At 35.7% G+C, this 20,498-nt stretch overlaps 3 protein-coding genes and 2 long non-coding RNA genes across 7 annotated transcripts; 4 read left to right on the top strand and 1 right to left on the bottom strand.

Moving 5' to 3' along the window:
• The first annotated feature begins 598 nt into the window (after positions 1–598).
• LOC128034102 (uncharacterized) lies at positions 599–2,525 on the top strand. 3 transcript variants are annotated; one of them, XR_008190200.1, is made up of 5 exons: positions 599–721; positions 944–1,169; positions 1,268–1,349; positions 1,432–1,793; positions 1,853–2,525. It is a non-coding gene; the product is annotated as an uncharacterized LOC128034102 (long non-coding RNA). The 3 variants fall into 3 exon arrangements; XR_008190201.1 differs by lacking the exon at positions 599–721 and having other exon boundaries at positions 753–1,169; positions 1,432–1,587; positions 1,680–1,793; XR_008190199.1 differs by lacking the exon at positions 599–721 and having other exon boundaries at positions 753–1,169.
• A 4,780-nt stretch (positions 2,526–7,305) lies between these two features.
• LOC105777850 (uncharacterized) lies at positions 7,306–9,548 on the top strand. The gene is made up of 6 exons (XM_012601345.2): positions 7,306–7,567; positions 8,248–8,346; positions 8,432–8,540; positions 8,636–8,707; positions 8,847–8,852; positions 9,174–9,548. Exons 1-6 carry the CDS (start codon positions 7,386–7,388, stop codon positions 9,291–9,293), a joined length of 588 nt encoding a protein of 195 aa, XP_012456799.1. The 5' UTR covers positions 7,306–7,385; the 3' UTR covers positions 9,294–9,548.
• A 1,521-nt stretch (positions 9,549–11,069) lies between these two features.
• Positions 11,070–13,236, top strand: LOC105777575 (cysteine-rich and transmembrane domain-containing protein WIH2). Its single transcript, XM_012600920.2, has 3 exons — positions 11,070–11,246; positions 11,318–11,588; positions 12,925–13,236. The coding sequence occupies exons 1-3, from the start codon at positions 11,204–11,206 to the stop codon at positions 12,977–12,979; spliced, it is 369 nt and encodes a 122-aa protein (XP_012456374.1). The 5' UTR covers positions 11,070–11,203; the 3' UTR covers positions 12,980–13,236.
• A 2,002-nt stretch (positions 13,237–15,238) lies between these two features.
• On the top strand, positions 15,239–17,239 carry LOC128034066 (uncharacterized). Its single transcript, XR_008190121.1, has 2 exons — positions 15,239–15,854; positions 16,239–17,239. It is a non-coding gene; the product is annotated as an uncharacterized LOC128034066 (long non-coding RNA).
• Positions 16,380–19,989, bottom strand: LOC105776375 (mitochondrial phosphate carrier protein 3, mitochondrial). The gene is made up of 6 exons (XM_012598990.2): positions 19,509–19,989; positions 17,527–17,888; positions 17,392–17,435; positions 16,980–17,194; positions 16,754–16,878; positions 16,380–16,673 (listed from the first exon to the last, which is right to left on the bottom strand). Exons 1-6 carry the CDS (start codon positions 19,839–19,841, stop codon positions 16,616–16,618), a joined length of 1,137 nt encoding a protein of 378 aa, XP_012454444.1. The 5' UTR covers positions 19,842–19,989; the 3' UTR covers positions 16,380–16,615.
• Positions 19,990–20,498: the final 509 nt, after the last annotated feature.

The following is a 20,498-nucleotide window of genomic DNA, read 5'->3' as shown; positions in this document are numbered from 1 at the left end:
GATGGGTAGTTCGTATCTAACATATTCCAATGGATCAAAATGGGGTTATAGATCACATGGTTAAATGTGTTGATACAAGGGACTATTTGCTCCGTTTATTTGCAGTTCCGCCAGTTTTGGTTAGAGATTTGTTGGTTGAAGATCATAATGAGTTTAAATCCTTTTAATTTATGAATTGGTTATTGTAATCGCCTAGTGATTTCTTTTTTTTTATAAAAAAAATGAAATCCAAGTTCTAAATAGGTTGAACGAGATCTCTTTCTTTAAACTTAAAAATGTGGCAGATTCATATAATAATCTCAGAGCCAACATCTTGATATTGATGATTTTTTTTTTTGAAATAATTGATTGGTATTATATATATAACAAGAAAATAAAAAAACAGGCCTATGGCCTTACAAAAGAAAAATCTAGAAAACGGGCAGCAATTATGGCCTAAAAACCTACTAAAATCAAATAATCAAAATCAAACAAAACTTATTCTTATCCTAAACCAGTCAATTCAAAAACAGCTGGACACCACTTGTATCAAATCGTTTCAAATCCACCCACCAGCCTTAATGATAGCAGGTTCCCAATGTTACTTTTTCTCTGCTACTTTTTATTGCAAACAGAGAGACTTTTCATTTTTTCAATCCGGTGGTCTTTGCCAAAGTCTCTCCTTTCCAAGGTTTCTCCTCTCCAGCGCATTCCGGACCATTTCTGGGATTCCCCTCTCCAGGTAAAAGCTTTCTCCACTCTTGAGAGCCTCCGTTGCAATAGTATGAGCATAGATGTTATTAAATTTTGGAATAAAAGAAAACTCAACCTTCTGGTATTTGCGTTTCTTGCTCTGAATATCTCTGATTATTGATCCTATGACCGATCTATCAATAATAGAATTTTGGCACTTCTTGATAACCGTTTTTGAATCTCCCATAACTTCAAGTATGTTGAATCCCAGACTAATACCTAGTTTTACTGCTTGTAATCCTGCATATGCCTCTGCTGTAAATGGGTCTTCTATGTTGGAGTGATGAATTGCCTGTGACGCTAGGATTTCTCCTTCCCCATTCCATGCTATTAGTCCCGATGCTGATCTGAACGTCTGACGGTCAAAAGCTGCGTCGAAATGAACTGTTGCCCTTCCCCTTTTGAACACCTGGTGACACTTATCCGAAGAGTGTAAAGTAAGTTTATCTTCCTTTGTTGCTTCAAGTTCTGAAATATAGCTTCTAACTTTCCTTGCGATTTTAGTTCTTGATACTTTCTTCTTCTCATATACCAGTTAATTTCTATTGAACCAAATAAACCAGAGACCACAACAGAATATTTGAAGTTGCTCAACATTTCCTTGTCCAAAGATTCCAGTAAGCCAACTCCATATATTTTCGTTACTCTATTTCAGTACCCATGACATATTTAAGTGACTCCAAACCTCAATCACTGTAGGGCACTGTTGAAAGATATGGTAACTGTTTTCTTCTTCACAATCACACCTGGGACACTGAGTATTCACTACTACCCGCTTGATTTTGAGGTTGCAAAAGGATGGGATAAAGTTCCATGAGATCTTCCAAATCATCATTTTTATCTTAGATGGGATATGTATATTCCATAGCTTTCTGTAGAAATTTGTAGTTTCGGTATGTAAAATTAATTCATTAGGATCCAATAAACACTCATATAATAGTTTATAGGCGCTCCTCACTGAAAACTCCCCGGTCGGCTCCCCTTTCCAAACTTGAAAGTCGTCATGTTCCGTCTCCGTCAGTGGTATCTTCAAAACTTTCTCAGCAATCTCCGATCGAAAGGTATTTCCACTAACTTCTTGGTTCGATATTCTAACCATTTTATTGCCTGGTATCCACAGATCATCACAAACTGAAATTTTATCACCTCTCCCCACCCTCCAGCAAATACCTTTTTCAAGCAGACCTTTCGCATACCATACACTCTTCCAGGTAAACGACGGTAAATTCCCCAATCTAGCTTTATAAAAGTCTGAATCGGGATAATACTTAGCTTTCAAAACACGCGCCAATAATGAATTTGGATAATTAACAAGACGCCAACCTTGTTTCGCTAATAATGCAATATTAAATTTCGCAAAATTATGAAAACCAAGGCCTCCATCTTCTTTTAACAAACATAAATTCTCCCAAGTGCACCAATGTATACTCTTCCTATTCATTCTCTTCCTCCACCAGAAATTAGCAACAATTCTTTCCAAATCTGCGCAAAGGGTCTTAGGGAGAAGAAAACAACTCATCGAATAAGTTGGAATAGCTTGTAGAACCGATTTGATAAACACTTCTTTCCCCTCTTGGGAGAGAAACCTAATACTCCAATTGTCAATCCTTTGATTGAGTCTATCCTTCAAACTTTGAAAAGATGACTTCTTCCGTTTCCCCACCAAACTAGGCAACCCTAGATACCGTTCAATATCATTAGCTCTTCTAACTCGAAGGATCCTTGTGATGTCACCCCTTACCCCCTCTTCTGTATTTGTACTGAAAAAGATTGCTGATTTTTCATAATTTACACATTGCCCTGAATCTCATATTCCTGTAAAATCTGTTTTAGAGACTGTGCCCCCCTTTCAGAAGCTTCTGCAAATAAGATGCAATCATCTGCAAAGAGTAAGTGGGAGATAACTGGTCCTCTTCGGCTTGCTTTAACTCCTTTAAGAGTATTCTCTTCTTCTGCTAGCCTTATTAGACTTGAAAGTCCTTCTGCACAAAGAAGAAATAAGAACGGACTTAGAGGGTCTCCTTATCTTAGGCCTTTAGATGGAATGATTGTTTGCCCTTTATTACCATTGATTATCACTTCATATGAGACTGAAGAGGTATAATTTAAAACCGACTCAATCCAATCAGAATCAAATCCTATTTTTTCCATTACCCCTTCCACAAAACCCATTCAACCCTGTCATATGCTTTACTCATGTCCAACTTGATAGCCATGAATCCTTTTTTCCCCACCCTCTTGAGTTTTAGAGTGTGAAGAATTTCATAAGCAAGAAGGACATTATCTGAAATCAGCCTTCCAGGAACAAAAGCACTTTGTGATAAATCAATACATTTATGAATCACTCTCCGGAACCTTCTAGTAATGACTTTAGCTATCAATTTGCAAATCACATTACATAAGCTAATTGGCCTAAATTGAGTAATCCTTGAAGGGTTTGGGACTTTTGGGATTAGCACAATGTTTGTTTTATTAATTGAACATAAATCCATACCTTCGTTTAACCTCTGGAGACAAAAAACAGAAACATCCTCTCCTATAATTGGCCAACACTTCTGATAAAACAGGGCTGGAAATCTATCCTCACCTGGAGCTTTTGTAGGTCCCATTTCTGAAAGAGCTTCAAATATTTCCTCCGTTGTATATCTTGCCTTTAGATAATTATTGTCCTCCTCTGAAATACATCGTTTAATTCCTCTCAGAATCCTCTCCAAATTTCTTTGTCCTCCTGTTGAAAATAATTTCTGAAAGTACTCTCTAGCGATCGCCTCTTTCTCTTCACACTCCTCTGTCTCCCTTCCGTCTTCGAACTGTAGCCTGTGAATTTGATTTTGCTTTCTTCTTTGTGACGCTTGTTTGTGAAAGAAAGCTGTATTTTTATCGCCAAGTTTTAACCAATTAACTCGGGCCCTTTGTTCCCAATAGCGTTCATCCTTTTCAATCTCAAGATTCAGATGAATTTTTGTGTCTATAATTTCTGCCAGATTCTCGTCACTTCTATCAGATTCAAGTAATGTTGCCAGCTTTGAAGACAAGACCTCTGTTTTCATCTTTCTGTTCTGTTGGATCGTGACCGCCCACCTTTCCAAACCTCTTTTTAGATTTTCCATCCTATACAAAAAATCTCCTGTGGAGTTTTCCCAGATTTGTTTGGTTTCGCTAAAGAATGTTGTTTCCGTCACCCACCATGCTTCAAACTTGAAATTTCTTCTTCCCATTCCTCTCTTCCTAACAGCAGTATCCAGAAGAAGTGGACAATGATCAGAGAATGTATGTGGAAGGTGCCTAATCAGGGAATTAGGGAATAAAGCGCTCCATTGCTCCGTTGCAACTCCTCTATCAAGTCTTTCTTGAATATTCGTTTCATAAAAATTCCCTCTCTCCCACGTGAACCACCTACCTGAATAGCCCAAATCATTCAGACTGCATTCCTCAAGCACTTGACGAAAATCTTCCATTCTTCTTTCCTCCCTAGGTAATCCCCCCTTCTTCTCGAATCCATATAAGATTTCGTTAAAGTCTCCACAAACCAGCCATGGATAATCTCCATGACACCGTAATTGTCTCAACAGATTCCATGCGTCACCCCTGTCCGTGAGTATGGAGAACCATAGAAACTCAGAAATCTCCATCTTTTATTATCTCCTTCTTCCTCGACAATCACATCAATATGTCTATCTGAAAAACTCTGAAGCGTAATAATAACATTTCCTCGCCATGCAAGACTTAGTCCAGCTCTTGATCCAATAGAATCTACATCAATTCCGCATTGAAACCCGCAGCTTCTTCGAATTTTCTCCATCCGAAATTTGTTTACTTTTGTCTCTATTAAGAAAATAATTTGGGGATAATGTTGCTTCAGCAAATGCCGAAGCCGTCAGACTGTCCGAAGATTCCCCAATCCTCGGACGTTCCAGCTTAAAATTTTCATTGCAACCAGTCGGCTTGCCTCTTGGCAGCCGCCGATAACAAATGGTTGACTTCAGCCTTCCTCCTATTTCTCCCTCCCATCTCATTACTTTCCTCCATCTCCCCTCTAACCCTATTTTTCCCCTCCTCACAAATAACCACCTCATTCTCCAAATCATGCTCCATCGCCATGTGGTTATTGTCAATTATTTTTCTCATTCCCCCTAGACCGAAAGAGATCCAATTACCTTCCAAGTTGAAACCTAAATTAGGAACAGGATTACTTTCAAATTTCCATGCCTTCCTTCAGTCTCTATTTCCCCTGAGTTTATCTCCCTTATTTGCATCTGAAAATCCTCCTTCCTTCCTTAACCAGACACTACTCATTGCTTGGGCTCTTCTTGACTGTGCTCGCAAAGACAAATCCCATCCCATCTCACCAATTTCCACCTCTGCCTCCATTTTTATTTCACAAAAAGAATCATTATGACCTAGGTGGCCACAATAAAAACAAAAAAGTGTTAATCTCTCATACTTAAATCTGACGTAAGAGCATTTATTTTGAAACTTAACTTGTTTTTTCCTTTTGAGAGGCCGTCTAACATCAATTTGTACTCTAATCCGCATATAATTCATATTCTCTTTCCCCAAATTAGCACTATCATACTCTTGGAATATTCCAATGAAATTTCCCAATTGTATGGCCAGATTTTCAGAATAAAAGCCAATGGGAACATCATGTACTTGTACCCAGAAAGATGCTGAAATTAATGGAACTCTTAATGGATCCTCTCCCCTACTCAACTTATGCAAAATCAGCAGGTGATTATTAAAAGTCCAAGGGGACCCTTTTAAAACTCTTTCCATATCCACAATATGAAAGAATTTAAAAATATATCTCTTCTCCCCCAAATCTCTGATTTGAACACCCTTGACCAGATGCCATAAATTAGCCATGGTGCTTTTCATTGCTGGATAATGAATAATACTGGTTGTAAAAAAGCAACAAACCAAACTTAAAATCTCTTCTTCACTTACCGGTTCTATCTCTCCTTGTGCTTGCAGGATTTATTCTTCATCATCATCAATAGACAGACCGGCGAAATCTGACTCCATGGACAATTACATGAGAAACAGATTAAGAGAATTAATTCAGACCCTTTAGATGGTAGCCGTCGAACCAAGAAACTTTTGAAAACCTAGACTTGCCAAGAAGGCAGACAGAAACGTGCTAGGGTAGCAGACTAAAATCAAATAATATCTACAGAGTTAAATGAAAAAAAAATAAAATTTTAGTGTTTATTGATGATTAAATAAATTGGTCTCGGTTCAATCCATATAAATGTAAAAATATTTTTCAAATATTAAATTCAATATATGATTGGAATCTAGATAAATATGAAAAAATAAGTATCAAACATATTTTTATATTTTCATTATTAAAAACAATTTTTATTTTTAATTATCATTCAATTTTATTTTAATTATCATACGTATTTTTTATTTTGAAAATAAGAAGTATTTTCATAAACCAAATTAAGCCATTTCTGTTTTTTTTACTGTTCTAACTTACTCTATATCAAGCTTACCAAAATAATAATAAGGGTAAACTGTCAAATTGGTCACCCAATTTTTAAGGTGCTTTTATTTTAGTCATTCAAAATGAAATCTTTGTAATTTTATCGTCCAACTTTTAACGCACTTTCGTTTTAGTCACCCAAGCATTAAAACTCTTACGACAATTCACTTTATATGTCATATCATGTTTACACTTTTATTTTGATCACTCAACTTCTAGGTAAATTTCATTTTGGTCACCTAGAAAATATCATTTTTTAAGTATCGGTTGAAGTAAAAAAGTTTAATGGCTAAAGTGAAAAAGCGGAAGAAACTAAAATAATGTATTAAAAATTATCAAATTGTACTTGTTTATCCCTTGCCAAAATTCTAAATTTCTTTCTTTTTAATATTAAAATTTTAATTTTGAAACACTAAAATAAATTAAACAAATTAGTATTATAATATTGAAATTAATTTAGGTTTTGTTTTGCACAAAAGATAAAATTACTTAATTTAATTAATTGTAAGGACTTTTTTTTGCTTTTAGCTTAAACTAAGTAATTAAATTAAATTCAATATCATAGTAATAAATCAAACACCGTTAAGGGATAAAAATTTTCAATTATTTATTTAATTGATTTTGATATTTTAAAATTTAAAATTTCAATATTGAAAAATTTAAAATTTTTGTCAATGGGATAAACAAGTACAATTCGACAATTTTTAATTCATTATGTTAGTTTCTATCGCTTTTTCACTTTAATCCTTTAGTTTTTTTTACCCTGATCAATAATTAAAAAAATGATACTTTTTTGGAGATCAAAATGAAAGTGACGTAAAAGTTGGGTGTGTAAATATAATGTGGCGCGTATAGTCAAGTCAACTTTGTTATATATTTAACACTTGGGTAACTAAAATGAAAGTGCCCTAAAAGTTGGGTGACGAAATTACAAAAAATTTATTTTTGGTGACTAAAATGAAAGCGCCCTAAAAGTTGGATGACCAATAGTTAGTTTACCCTAATAATAATAGAAATAAGCCAAACGATGACGTTTCAAACTAAATTAGTAAAAAAATTTCTCCTTTTATGTACTCTCGTCTGATTATTCAACTCCCTTGTTTAACCACACTTTCATTTCTTGTTGAAGTCAAACAAGGAAAAGAAAATCATTCAGCTCAGATTCATGGCTACGCTTATGACAAATCTGCTGCTCACGGCATGCATTGCTCTTTTCTTTGTATCAGCTGCCACCGCCGTCGGCGACTCCCCCTTCATCATCGCTCACAAGAAGGCATCGCTCACCAGACTCAAATCCGGCGCTGAGCGCGTCTCCGTCTCTATCGACATCTACAATCAAGGCTTCTCGTGCGTTTCTCTCTCCCTTTTATTCAGATCTACCTCTAATTACTACATCCAGACGGAAATCCTGAAAGTTTGAATCTATAATATATTTCACTTTGAATTCCACCTACCCTTACTATCTTATGTAGCTTACGATTTTGATTTAGGCTTCGCATGATAAGCATCTGATTTGCATGTATGAGAAGATTGATTTTTATTTTGTTTTTGCAGATGATTCAATTTTAGATAACATACAGAGAAATCAGTCGATTTAAATCGACTTTCTTTTATTTTATTAATTACTTGAATCTGAGAGAACTGCAAATTTGATCATTTTAATAAATAGAACAAAAATTATAAAGAAATGCATTCTCTGTGAACCATAATGACTAGGGAATTTTGTAACTATTACATTGGCATTTTATTTTTCTTGTAGGTTTTCTGCTCTAAAATCTTGCCTGTTTCATAAATTTTCAATTTCCTTACTGTTGATTCTTGTATGGGGTTGATCTATCTAACCCGTTGACCATGAACTATAATCGGGGCTTGAGTTACTCTATGATCCAATATAATACTTCGAACAATATTACTGAAGATTTCAGAAGCTTCTGTAGTATAATATGAACTATAATTTTCTCTTTCTTTGTATTTTATTTTATTTTTATCTTGTTTGAAGAAAATCTTTCTAAAACAAAAAATTTCAGGACGGCATATGATTTGAGTCTTGTGGATTATAGCTGGCCCCAAGATGCATTTGATGTTATCAGTGGAAATATTTCTCAGTCATGGGAGAAACTTGACGCGTGAGTATTTCCTTTCTGTTATTCCATTTAATTTGCTTGTCCTGGATCGTATCTTAATTAAATTGCAAAATTTTATGATCTGCAGTGGTGGTATTCGATCACATTCATTTGAATTAGAGGCCAAAAAACAAGGCATGTTCTATGGTGCCCCAGCAGTTATCTCTTTTCGCATTCCCACAAAGGCTGCTCTACAGGTTTGAGATCCATAAAGGAGTCTATTTTCTTTTCTTAAAAATTTAGGTGAAGGAAAGAAGAAAAATGTGAACATAATTTGATCCGTGTGTTTTAGGAGGCATATTCAACTTCAATCTTGCCGTTAGATGTCCTTGCAGAAATACCTCCTGAGAAGAAGTTTGAGTGGGTAAGTTTTGTTTACAATAACAATAAGCAAGGAATTCAAAGATATTATCTTTTCCTTCTTTTCGTGTTACTAAAGCCTGTTTGTTTTGTTTTTGTTTGTCTTTTGTGGAACTTGCGTCAACCGTGACTCAATATTGAAGGCTAAGGTATGAATGATTATTTCTATATTTTATTAAAATAATCATATGCTTCTAGAATCTGGATCCCAGAAAATGGAAGCCATGCATGCAGAGAGTGCCAGATTGGGTTCAGGAGTAGACATTATGCACATCAATTTTTTTGAACATCATTGTTGTTGGGATTAATTAGTAGTGGTTGAGTGTTGCTTCTTACATAACAAATAAAAATAGATGGATCCTTGATGGCCCATTCTTTAAGTTCTTACCCCCCTTTTTGAAGTTTGATTTACAAAGTCCACAAACGACTCCTTTACCTTTAAAATTAATGCGAACGTTGTGTGTCTGCAGAGGTTGCTGGCTAAGTATGGATCTCAAGTCTCTGTGATATCAATTGTGGGTCTATTCATCTACCTGATGGTTACCCCATCAAAATCCAATGGTTTGAAAGCAATCAAGAAGAAGCGCTAAGTATTTGTAGCTGAGCTGAATGCGTGAGCTTTTCTTTCAATTGGCAGTTTCAAGAAGTTTTTTCTTTCTATTTTTTGCTTTTGTTGTCGGAACTTTAGAATTAGATGGACATTAACTGAGTTGAGTGCAAGATGAATCAACTAATTCTCACTTCCTAGACCTTGACTTGATTGAAACATGTAATGCTTAAAAAGAAGCAGGACTGATCTTGTAATCGGATGTCAGTTTTGAAATTTAGCACTTTTTTACGTTTTACCTGTTCAGTGTGTGTATGTATATTAGACTGCTATTATACTGCTTTAGATGTGACGAAGTGAATGAGAGAGTGATTTTAGAGATGAGACATGGAGTCCGAGTGGCCCTGCCTACACAAAGGTCTCAGCTTGAAGAATAAGTCCTATGATGTAATGGTCTTAAAAAAGGAAGGACTGTGTGTGCAAAGCCAACAATACCTTGCAGTGTGAAGTATATCTTTTTTCCATCTTAGTACTAAATTCTTTTTGATACGTAAATAATTTTTTCCAATAGTTAAGTCTATTTTTAAAATGGTTTAACTCATAAATTAGTACTTAACTATATTTTTTTCTCAAGTTGGTATCTATTTTAGTTTGTCATAATTATACCTAAATTATTATTTGATTACTCATTTTAACCATGTTATATTTGTTAAAAAAGTTCTAGACTGCCATGTCATATAAATTTTAAAAAATATTTTTTAATTCTTTTATTTTCTTTTACATTATTTCCTTTTTTCTTCTTTTTTCTAACTTTATAATATCTAGTAAAGCTCAAAATTCTCCCTCTCAATGTCGAGATTTTGGTGTATTGAACTTCACTGTTTGCTTGTTGGACATGATGAGATCAAAAAAAATTATTTATCGATCAAAATTAGTATTTTCAAAATCGGATCGGAATAGTCACTCAAACTGGATAGATTGAGAATTGATTGGAGTATTAATTTGGAAATAGAGTTTGAATTGATTAATCTACAAATTGATAGAAATAAATTAAACCATGCTAAAAAATTAGTTGAATTGGTTTTCTCTATTTTTAAACATATTTTATTTTATGAGATTTTTAATAATTTATTTGATTGAATTGGACGAACTGGTCAAATTGAGAACTAATGACCTGACCAGTTTAGATATTGCAATTTTAATTAATTAAATTGTAATTTTAATTAATTAATTTTTAAATAGACTTAATGGTTTCACTAACGGTTAAACTAATAGAAGTTCCAAATTTATATAAAAGAAAATAGTTTAGATATCACTTGTATCTAAAAAAATGTTTAACTATCAAAAAGAAAAAAAATACATAATTTTTAGATAAAAGATTGTTATGAGAAAACTAATTTAATAGAAATTGTAGTTAATAGTTATAGTTTTTCCGGATGAAAAGTTATTATAAAATTAAAAGGAAAAATCTCAACTTTGATTTAATGTGTGATTTTATATATGATTTTCAATTTTATATAAAATTATACATAAAATTTTGATTTGATCTAATTAGCACAAACTATTAACACAAATATTACTATAGCATCTTTTTCTGTTTATATATTTTATACACATAATTATATTTATTTAATATAAAAATAAATTGATGTATTTATTTCATTAAATGTGTATGAATTAAAAATAAAATTTTATATATACATTTAAACTATAATTAAAATTAAATATCTTTGAATTGAATAAAATAAAGAATGGGTTAGAACTGAACAAGTCGATCAGGATGAAGTGGCAGGAAATGATTGGAACAGGCAACTTGCAAAGCGATCAAAACTCAAAACACAAAACAGGACACCGTTCGCACAGGATTTGGGCTGTTCCGTTAGAGCTTCAGAAGAAGAAGGTGGTAGAATAGAACCTCTCAAAGAGTGAGACACAGACAGAAAAAGCATCGAAATGAGTTACGAGAGAGGTCCTCAAGATCATTATCCTCCTCCCGGTATCATTCCTATAACCCTCCATTCCTCTCCTTAATTTCCTCTTTTCATCTGCTTATATTTTCTACCACAGGTTATTCCTCTCCTTATCCCCCACCGGGCTATCCATCAGCCCCTCCTCCCCCATCTTACGAAGGCTATCCTCCTCCGCCAACTGGATATCCTGCCTATCCTCCTCCGCCGCCTCGCCAGCCCTACGACGGTTACCAAGGCTATTTTGCTGAAGGGTATCCACCTCCTCCGCCCCCTCAACCTCATCCTCAATATCAACACTACCACCACTATGACCCTTACCATTACCAGAACCAGTCTGATTCTGGCTGTTTCTCTTTCTTGCAAGGCTGGTATGTCTTTTTCTTACTCTTCCTTTGCTTTTGTGCTTAAGGATCTGCTTTTTTCCCCCTTTCTTTTTGCTTATTATGTTTAACTTAAATTGGAAAGTTCTAGCCTTTAGGGTTTAGTATTGAAAAAATTAATTCTGTGATCAAGCTCAAAAGAAACTAGAAAGTAAAAGGGAAAACTTTGTAAGAGAATGGACTAAGAAAAAAGTTTATTGTGATGAAGGGTCTGCTTGTTTATGATACAAGGAATTTGATAGCATTAAAAATTAACATTTAGTCTAAGTTGATCTCATTGTAGATTATCAACTTTGTCATGTTACCCTACTCCCCCTTTTTTTTTAGATATTTTATATTTAAATTGTTTCATTTCGATTATACTTTAGCACTCGCATGGAAGGTCAAGGATTTAGTATAGCTATATTTCTTTCATTTATATTGATATATATATTTATATATGCATCCTGAATAGCATTTACATTTTAGATTAGATAAGCATCATGGATGTACAAATTTATGTGTGATTTATATTTCTCATGTTCTGCCTGTTTTACCATAAATTATTGATGTACCTGTTCAATATGGATCAGTTTTACGAAGTTGAGACTAGATTGTCTGTGAAGAGGTGTAGACCAAAAAACTTATATTGATGAGAGTTAAAAAATGAAAATCATGGAGGACATGGTTACCATCATGATTTGGACAGTTGTTTAAGATTTGCTTTAGAAATGCTAGCCAGGCATTCTTTTAAATGAAAAAAGCTCTCTTTGATACTGTTGTTGCATAGGAGTCTTTCATTAATCTAATTCCATTGTTGAATTTTCATGTAAAGTTCTTGAATGTTTCTGTTCGAGCCTATGCTAGAAGACTGCTAGCACATTTGATTGATAAATCCTGCTACAACATGTGCTTAGCTGTCAACTTTTATTTCAGTGTTTAAGGGCGTTCCTCATTTCATGTTCAGAAGCTTGACATTCCTCGAGCTAAAGAGCCCTTTTCCACTTAATTATTGAATTAATTTTGTATCTTTTAGAAGGAAACAGGTCATGCGTGTGAGTTTCTAGAATGTTGGCATGTGGAAATTCATTTGTAGTTATGGATAACACTATAGTTTCCTGGTGACAGACTTGGACCATTAGCTCATTACGTACTTGGTCTGTTTAATCCTTTTAGCTTGCTATCAAGTGATGTTAGGCTTGGATTAATAGCTGAACTTGAAGAACTGGTGTCTGTTGGCCACTTTTTGGCATTTTTAACTGATAGACCACAAATTGGATAATATAATGTTTTAGATGCTTTTGTTGTTATTGTATGCAATTTTTTTGCTGATGGCATAATGCAGTTTGGCTGCTCTATGTTGCTGCTGTGTGTTGGAGGACTGCTGCTTCTTCCTATGATATAATTCATGAAGGATGAATTATTTCATTTACATTTCTGGTTCTGCTATGCTTCGCTGCTACTGTTTGGGAGGGGGGAGAAATGCCGCTAATAATGAGTTCTACCCGGCATTTATGGTAGTTGTTACTGTTCTGTAAACAGTTGGTTGTAGCGATTCCCTGCCTAATCCAATTTGATAGTTTATCTACTTTTGAACTTTGTAAACAGAAGCTTGCTTTATAAATACATTTGCTGGGTGTATCGATTATCTGTACAATTTGCTTCAACTTTCATCGTACCGATGTTTCTGATGGCTCATTTCTCTAATGACTTTCTATGAAGGATAGCTTTTGTTTCTCCTTTGCAAATGGTTTTTTAACGTAGAAGAAATCTTTCATGATCATTCAGCAGTAACATTATGTAATGGAAGTTTTATCTGTTGACTTATCTGCATAAGTTCATGTTTTTTACATAAGAAAATTTACTAGTTTCCCTGTGGAAGCCACACTGTAAAATTTCTTAGATTTAGACGTTTCTTTAATTGAGCATCATCCTTTGAATCACCAAAACCCAATTGGTAAAACAAAAGTTGATTAGCTTTCTAGAAAAGGCATATATGTCTTCCTTTTGCACATGATTGTAACATGATTTGGACGACTATGATTTATTTTGAAGCTCAAGATAACTCGAGCTCTAATAAGGGCTCATAATTGATATTCCTTGAGGGTCGTCTGAAAATGGCAATGACCAAATATACTGGAGGATTTAATTATTTGACATGGGATTTTCGCATGATCTTTCAAATATAGCAATATCAAGCATTTTCTGAAGATAAATATAAAGACTTTGTATATTATTCAAGACAAGGCCTTAGGAGTTAGGACATTGTCTACATCAAATCAACACTGGGGTTTTAACATGAAAAAGATGAAGAATAGTAGCATGTGCAGCAAATTTAGTTTTGGAGTTATAGCTACAAACTGAAATTACAATAATTGTTGTCCCCACTATGACCTATTATTATTTATTAACAAACATAATTGGAAGTGAAAGGCAAGATAGAGAGATATGGTTTTGAAAGTGGCCATTATCATTTCCATTTCAGATGCTCTTCCTTCCCATCATTTGCAACAACTGCTTCCATGTGAAATAAAGAAGCAAGTAGCTTTGGACTAAAGCCCAAAGGTGTTATCCCCGTAATCTTTTTTTTCATTACAAATTTTTTAAATTGGTTTAAGCATCGAAAGTACAAGTTCCGACATCCTTCAACTTAACTTCATCTTGCAAAAACCCAGGATTCATCATCATCACCAAATAAGAGGCTTTGATTGAATTTTCAATGAAATGAGCTTTGGGGGCTGAAATTATTGCATTAACAGTTTGTAGTCCAACATGTTAAGACAACTTGTATGTATGTATGTATGAAGAGAGGAGGTTTGCAACATTAGATGTCCCTTTAATTGTCTCTAGTGGTCCTACTAATGGTCCAAAGACGAGCAAAACTAAAAAAGTACCACACTTCATTTGATGGGAGTAATGAGAAAAAAATGGAGAAGGTAGAAGACCACAAAATTGAAGATTGATGTCCGTCAACTTCTAAAGAGTAAGTAAAGGCAAGCCAAACCTACCACTATGGCATTGGATATAATATTTGACAAATTAGGCTTAGAAAGGGCAAACTACATATAATATTGACAAGCTCAAGGTTAAAGACTTATAAAAATAGGTGATTGCATGAATCATTGGCGTGCCAGAAATGAAACAGATGATTTTATTTAACAATCTTTGAGAAAACTTCTAAACCTTTGTAATGATATCTTTTAAGGAATATCCAAGTATTGAGTCTAAAATTAATGTTAACCGAAAACTTGAACATAAATTTTGTCACTTAACCTGTGGTTCAATTGACTGCTTTTTGAAATGATTGATTACATTAAATGAAGTTAAACAAATGTTTGTTCCTTCTACCAAGACATGTTTGTTCCTTGTTCATGTCATGTGTAAGTCAAAATCAAAATCAAATTATCAATACTAACACCACAGCTTAAAGCCAGAAAATTTGATGTTGGGGTAAAACACACATGTAGGTAATCCAAACGTGGATGTATTGTAAGTTGGGGTTGTTAATTACCACATTTGCATCATTGTCGTGTATAAAACAGTTAAGCAAGTAGTGGCATTATCTTCTACGAAACCGCTGGCTGCCGCTTTTTGTTGATTTTCTATCAATTAATAAAGCATTTATTTCCTAATTCTATTGTGATGGGGACTTTGGGTGGGTGGCGTTCTCCTATGACGTTGGGTTGGGCCTTTGGGGGTCGTTTTCTCTTTTAGTTCACTAGTTGCCTGGGAGGAATAAGCAAGCATGAAAAATGATTAATCCAGTCCTAGTTTCAACATGTTTGAAGAAACAAGCGTCATATAAGGATTGCCGAAGGAACTGGAAAAGGTGCAATTGAAAGAAGTGCCAAAGACTGAAGGCGATGCTGCGGTTCAGGCCGAAACTAGAGAGGTAGGAATGTTGGATGGTTTAGGGAGTTTCGAATCAAATGAAGGGTCGAGTGCCAACAAGAGGAAGAGAGAGGAGGAACCAGATGCAAAGGGAGTTCTCGAGGTTTCACCTTCGAGAAGACTCTCAGACAGTGATGATGGAGATTTCCCCTGATAGGGAAAACATTGATACCCAATATGCTTTAACTACTGTCGCTATAGGTGGAAGAGACCCTGATTTTACCGAGGTTCAATAACACTGAAATGTGAATGTAACCCAAACTGAGGACACCGGAATACTGGGAAACTTTACAGGCCGCCAAGAAGATGCTGATGTGAGGGAGAACGAAAATCTTGAAGCTGTGGCCTGTGGGTGAGCACGATTGTCTGTCACCAGTGATGAATGTGAGTAGGAATTTTGCTATTTCTATTTTTGTCTGATAACTTTGCTGTTGATAATGATGTTATTGTTTTTGAGCAAGGGTTGTGAGTTGGTTGGTATTAGGGTAGAAGGTAGGGGCGAATGATGTTATCGTGATTAATATTGTTTCTGAGAAAGGGTAGAGGCAGACTGTTCTTTACCAGCGCTCTCACTAAGCTATGATTTTATCTAACCCATGAACACAACAGTCGATTTAAGTTTCTTGATTGCGACTAAACTTTCACAAACTTTGTGCAAGAAATGGGCGACTAAACGAGATTACTCAGCTGGGGTGGTGGGATTGCGGTCATGTGAATAACTAGTTTTAACTTCCATGTTCTAAAAATGTAATAAATATTTTTTTGTAGAGAGAGAGAGAGATGCCTTACTCAAAGAAAGCCGAACAAAAGCTCTCAACATTGCATTAGAAAGCTTGCGGAAGGTTAAAGTAAGCAGTATAACCCCATCTGCATCTGCTCCTTATTTTTCACTGTTACAGAAGGGGGGGATTGATCTTCAAATGAAATTTCATTTATGATCTAACTACTACAAAAATAATTAGTCTCCGTAGTTTGGAGGATGAGATCAAAACCATCCTCTCCTAAAACCAACAGTTTTTTTCAAAACAGAGCGACTTGATAAAAATGTTCTCAACGCAAAAAAGAATATCCTTCCACCAGCTTGACAAACCATTCCAGCAATCCTACGTTTACTTGTTCCCCTTAACAACAGGTTTTCCAACATTCTATGCCTTGGCAGGCTCCACAGCAGCAGGAGCAGGAGCAACACCACCAGTAGTTGGCCTGGAAGATTGCAGAAAAAACATTAGCATAAACCACAAAAGCATGTATATTAACCGAGTCTAGTGCTGGGAAGAACTTACAGCCCCACAAACACTTTGAAAGCATCATAGATACCCCACTGAGCTCCAGTTAGAGTTCCAATCATCACAATACGGAGGGGAAGACCACGGGTAAACAGACCCCATAATCCAAGCTTCTTCACAGCCTACATTGCCAAGAGATAGTAGAAGGGTCAAGGCAAAGTTAAACACTGCTTCATAAATGAGAATTAAATATCAAGCGGATCATCCAAGGCACAGAACTTACATCCCCAACAGTTGCTCCTTTGGCATTGTTAAGGAAGGAGACAAGGTTGTCAGCAGGATGCGAAACAATAGCACAGAAGACACCAGCAACATAACCACCAGCAAAACTAACACCAAGCTGCAGATTTTTGCTGCACTGCTCCTTGGGAGTGGGAATACCATACTTGTAGATCATCTCAACAATAGTTTCAAAAGAAGCAAATTTCATCATGGTATCTGAAACAAAGAAAGATCAAATAAATACTCTTACACTTCGCTGCACTTAGCAAATGCTAGAACTATGAACAGAAAAAGTGGGTTAGAGAGAAGGGGTAAAGGGAAAAAAAGACATGACCAAATAAAAGTACAAGTTCCCAAGCAATGATAAATGATAATAAAGGCAGTACTCAGCAAACCGTACATGGAAAACTTACATGGAATCTGTCGGCCCCAAAGAGGAACAATACCCTTGTACAATCTGCAAAGGGAAATAGTTAGAAAGCTCATTCTGGCAGACGTTTCCTTGTATTATTTAAAAAGAAAATTTAACATAGCGCATAGGAGCATACCCGAGAGCACCTTCAGATCTGACAAACTTGGGAAGACCATCAGACAGACCCCTAGCAAAACCAGGCTGGGTTTGAACCCTGACCTTGACTGCCTCAAAGGGGCAAAGTGCAACATCAGCAATCACCTCAGCAGATGCAGAGCCGGCAAGATAGATGAGAGTCTTGTACTTGGCAAAATATTCAGGTCCAGCAAGGTCAGAATAGTACTTCTTGAAGAACTCATAGAATCCAAACTTGCAAGCACCCTGTGCGCTGTAACCAAGAAGGGTAGGAACCCAACCACGGAAGAAGCCCCTCACTCCTTGCTCCTTTAGTAGAACTCCGAAACCAGATGAGATACTTTTGTACTTTGCAGGGTCAATCTGGCAAAACAGTCCTTATGTCATCAACTTAGATCATTCACCTTATTAATTACAGGTTACATAAAACTAAATCAAGAAAGTAACATTAGCTGTTCTATAAAATTTGTGTCTTATGTAGGATAAAAAGTCATCAGGTGCTTTAAATGTTAACCATTACAATAGAAAATAAACTAGATTAACAGCAACAAACAAAACCAAGTACTCATCTAACAAAGCTACCCAGTGAAACTCAGAAATCTGTCTACAAACAATAAAAGATATACAACTACGAGTGCGTTTAGGTACTACTGTACCAGTAAATAACATGATGCATAAAATTAATTTCGAGGAAATTATGTTTGGGCCTAGGACTAAAAAGGCTGAAAACCACCAAAACCTCGCCTAAGGGACAAACCCGATATCTCACCTGGAACAAATGAAGGTCAACCCCACACCAAGTATAATGAGGATCTGATACCTTTCTAAGTAAAGGTCTAATCATAAGATTATAGTGGCTGATTCTCTTGAGACAAGGCATTACACTTAAGACACTTGCCAATCACATTGGGACCCAAGTGGGACCGATTAGCAATCCAACCTTCACATCCAAGAGCACGTATCGAAGCCCTACATGACAAGCAGCTTCCCCAGTTTTGAGAAAGCGGAGGCTTAGGTGTGCATGCACCTTAGCACTAAACAAACAACGACCCATTTAATCAAACCCTTTTGGGCAAGTCCATTTAATCAAACCCTTTCAGGCAAGCCCATTTAATCAGGTGGGTGTTTGTCCATCTAAGTATGCTTTTTTTAAGGCAATGGGCATAAAATAAAATGAATAAAAAGCCTTAATAAAGTTATCTTTAAAAAAAAAAATTCACTTCCTTTCATTAGACTTACCTACTAGTAAGAAATGGATAGTCTTAAACTACATACTTCTCAATATTTGAGTATTCAACTTTAGACTTTATTATATCTTCCACTCCATATATAGACACAGGAAAACCAACATACATATTGTGCTTTCTGCAACTTGCGCCTGAGGCAATTTAATAACTCAAGCACCTAGCACCTTGCGCCATCGACAACACTGAGCTTCCCACACAAGACCCTATCTTAAAGGATAAAAATAACCCAATTTCATCACCTTCTTCCCTAAGATACTTCATATAATGTTACTCCATTAAATCACTTCCACAGCACATAAACACTAATCCTACTACCTCTCATCCACCATATGGACCTCCATTCCTTCTCCACAACCAGACTTTCCAACAACAAGGATCTAACACAAGTTAACAATTGAGAGATTTGAACCAAAAAAAAAATCAAATCTCAATTGCAACCGAAGTTATACTCCTAAATAGTTCCGTATTCCTATAAATGACATCCTAAAAAGCAAAACTTGAAATACAAGGTACCAAAGTCGAAGGGACAGAAGCCTTGATCATCAATAAAACCGACAGACAGTGATTTTAGTTCTGGAACTGAAGCAGTAAAAAGTAGGCACGGATCTCATAAGCAAACAACTTGTCAATCAAAATTCTCAAGCGAACGACAAGCTTATCTCAGATCTAATCTTAAAAAACTAGCAAAAATAAACAATAGAAGGATAAAAAAAAGAAGAGAGCCAGATCTGTAAACCTGCATATTACACTTGACGAGGTCAAGAGGAGTAACGGCCATGTGAGTGAGACCACAGCTAAGGATACCGCCAAAGGTACAAGCAGCGTAGAACTGAGGCGAATACATCTCAATCTTCTTCCCGGGCTCATTGGGGGAGGGGATCATGAAAGTTCTCGCCTTGATCGACGGCGAGGAAGAGGCCGCGGGGGCACCGGGTATAGTGGAGCGTGAAGCAGAGAAAGCAGGGCTGTTGGCGTTGATGAGCCGATCCAGAGAGAAAGAGTTGGGAGCAGAAGAGTAAAGGAAGCTAGGGAGAAGTGATTGTTTGAAAGAATCAGAATCGATAGCCATTGCCGGAGGGGAAAAAACGGAGAAATGGAAGCGAGAGAAGATGAAAAGCGAAGAAATTGGGATTCCCTTCGGATTTTGTTACTCTCGCTTGCCAAACTCTGTGTTAAGACATAGATGTTCCCGGCTTTATTATTGGGCACTACAAAGGAAATGGGAAAGAAAACCCTCGCGTGATTTATACGCACCATACCTAATTGACCTTGTCATTTTATGTTAATTATAAGGTTAATATCCTATTTCATACTTGAATTTAAGTTCGATATTCAATTTGGTACGTAAAGTTTTTTTCCATTTTAATGCCTGCGTTTTGTTTTAGTATTTAATAAGTTTTAAAATATTACAGTTTAGTACCAGGTTAATGCATGGATGTTAAAATAGAAGTTTGCAACATTAGATGTCCCTTTAATTGTCTCTAGTGGTCCCGACTAATGGTCCAAAGAGTAAGTAAAGGCAAGTCAAACCTACCATATGGCATTGAATATCTATAGTTAACGGTGGAAAAGATTGACAAAGTGGGTTTAGAAATGGCAAACTATATATAATATTTGCAACCTCAAGGCTAAAGAGTAAAGACCCTCCTTAATATTTGTAAAAATGGGAAATGGCATGAATCATTCACTTGCTTTAGTATTGCTTAAGAAAATTTTTAAATTTTGC

The sequence above is a fragment of the Gossypium raimondii genome, chromosome 10 (genome assembly GCF_025698545.1).
Source record: "Gossypium raimondii isolate GPD5lz chromosome 10, ASM2569854v1, whole genome shotgun sequence".
Lineage (NCBI taxonomy): Eukaryota > Viridiplantae > Streptophyta > Magnoliopsida > Malvales > Malvaceae > Gossypium > Gossypium raimondii.
This window is presented reverse-complemented; position numbering and strand designations above follow the sequence as displayed.

What these genes read in the sequence shown, in the direction of transcription:
- LOC105777850 (XM_012601345.2), top strand. Translation starts at nt 7,386, where the DNA reads ATGGCTACGCTTATGACAAATCTGCTGCTCACGGCATGCATTGCTCTT. An exon ending in ATCTACAATCAAGGCTTCTC is followed by an intron (nt 7,568 to 8,247) that starts GTGCGTTTCTCT and finishes AAAAAATTTCAG; the next exon opens with GACGGCATATGATTTGAGTC. An exon ending in CCACAAAGGCTGCTCTACAG is followed by an intron (nt 8,541 to 8,635) that starts GTTTGAGATCCA and finishes CGTGTGTTTTAG; the next exon opens with GAGGCATATTCAACTTCAAT.
- LOC105776375 (XM_012598990.2), bottom strand. Translation starts at nt 19,841, where the DNA reads ATGGCTATCGATTCTGATTCTTTCAAACAATCACTTCTCCCTAGCTTC. An exon ending in AAGGAGCAACTGTTGGGGAT is followed by an intron (nt 16,879 to 16,979) that starts GTAAGTTCTGTG and finishes TTGGCAATGTAG; the next exon opens with GCTGTGAAGAAGCTTGGATT. An exon ending in TTCAAAGTGTTTGTGGGGCT is followed by an intron (nt 16,674 to 16,753) that starts GTAAGTTCTTCC and finishes GCAATCTTCCAG; the next exon opens with GCCAACTACTGGTGGTGTTG.
- LOC105777575 (XM_012600920.2), top strand. Translation starts at nt 11,204, where the DNA reads ATGAGTTACGAGAGAGGTCCTCAAGATCATTATCCTCCTCCCG. An exon ending in AGATCATTATCCTCCTCCCG is followed by an intron (nt 11,247 to 11,317) that starts GTATCATTCCTA and finishes TTTCTACCACAG; the next exon opens with GTTATTCCTCTCCTTATCCC. An exon ending in TTCTCTTTCTTGCAAGGCTG is followed by an intron (nt 11,589 to 12,924) that starts GTATGTCTTTTT and finishes GGCATAATGCAG; the next exon opens with TTTGGCTGCTCTATGTTGCT.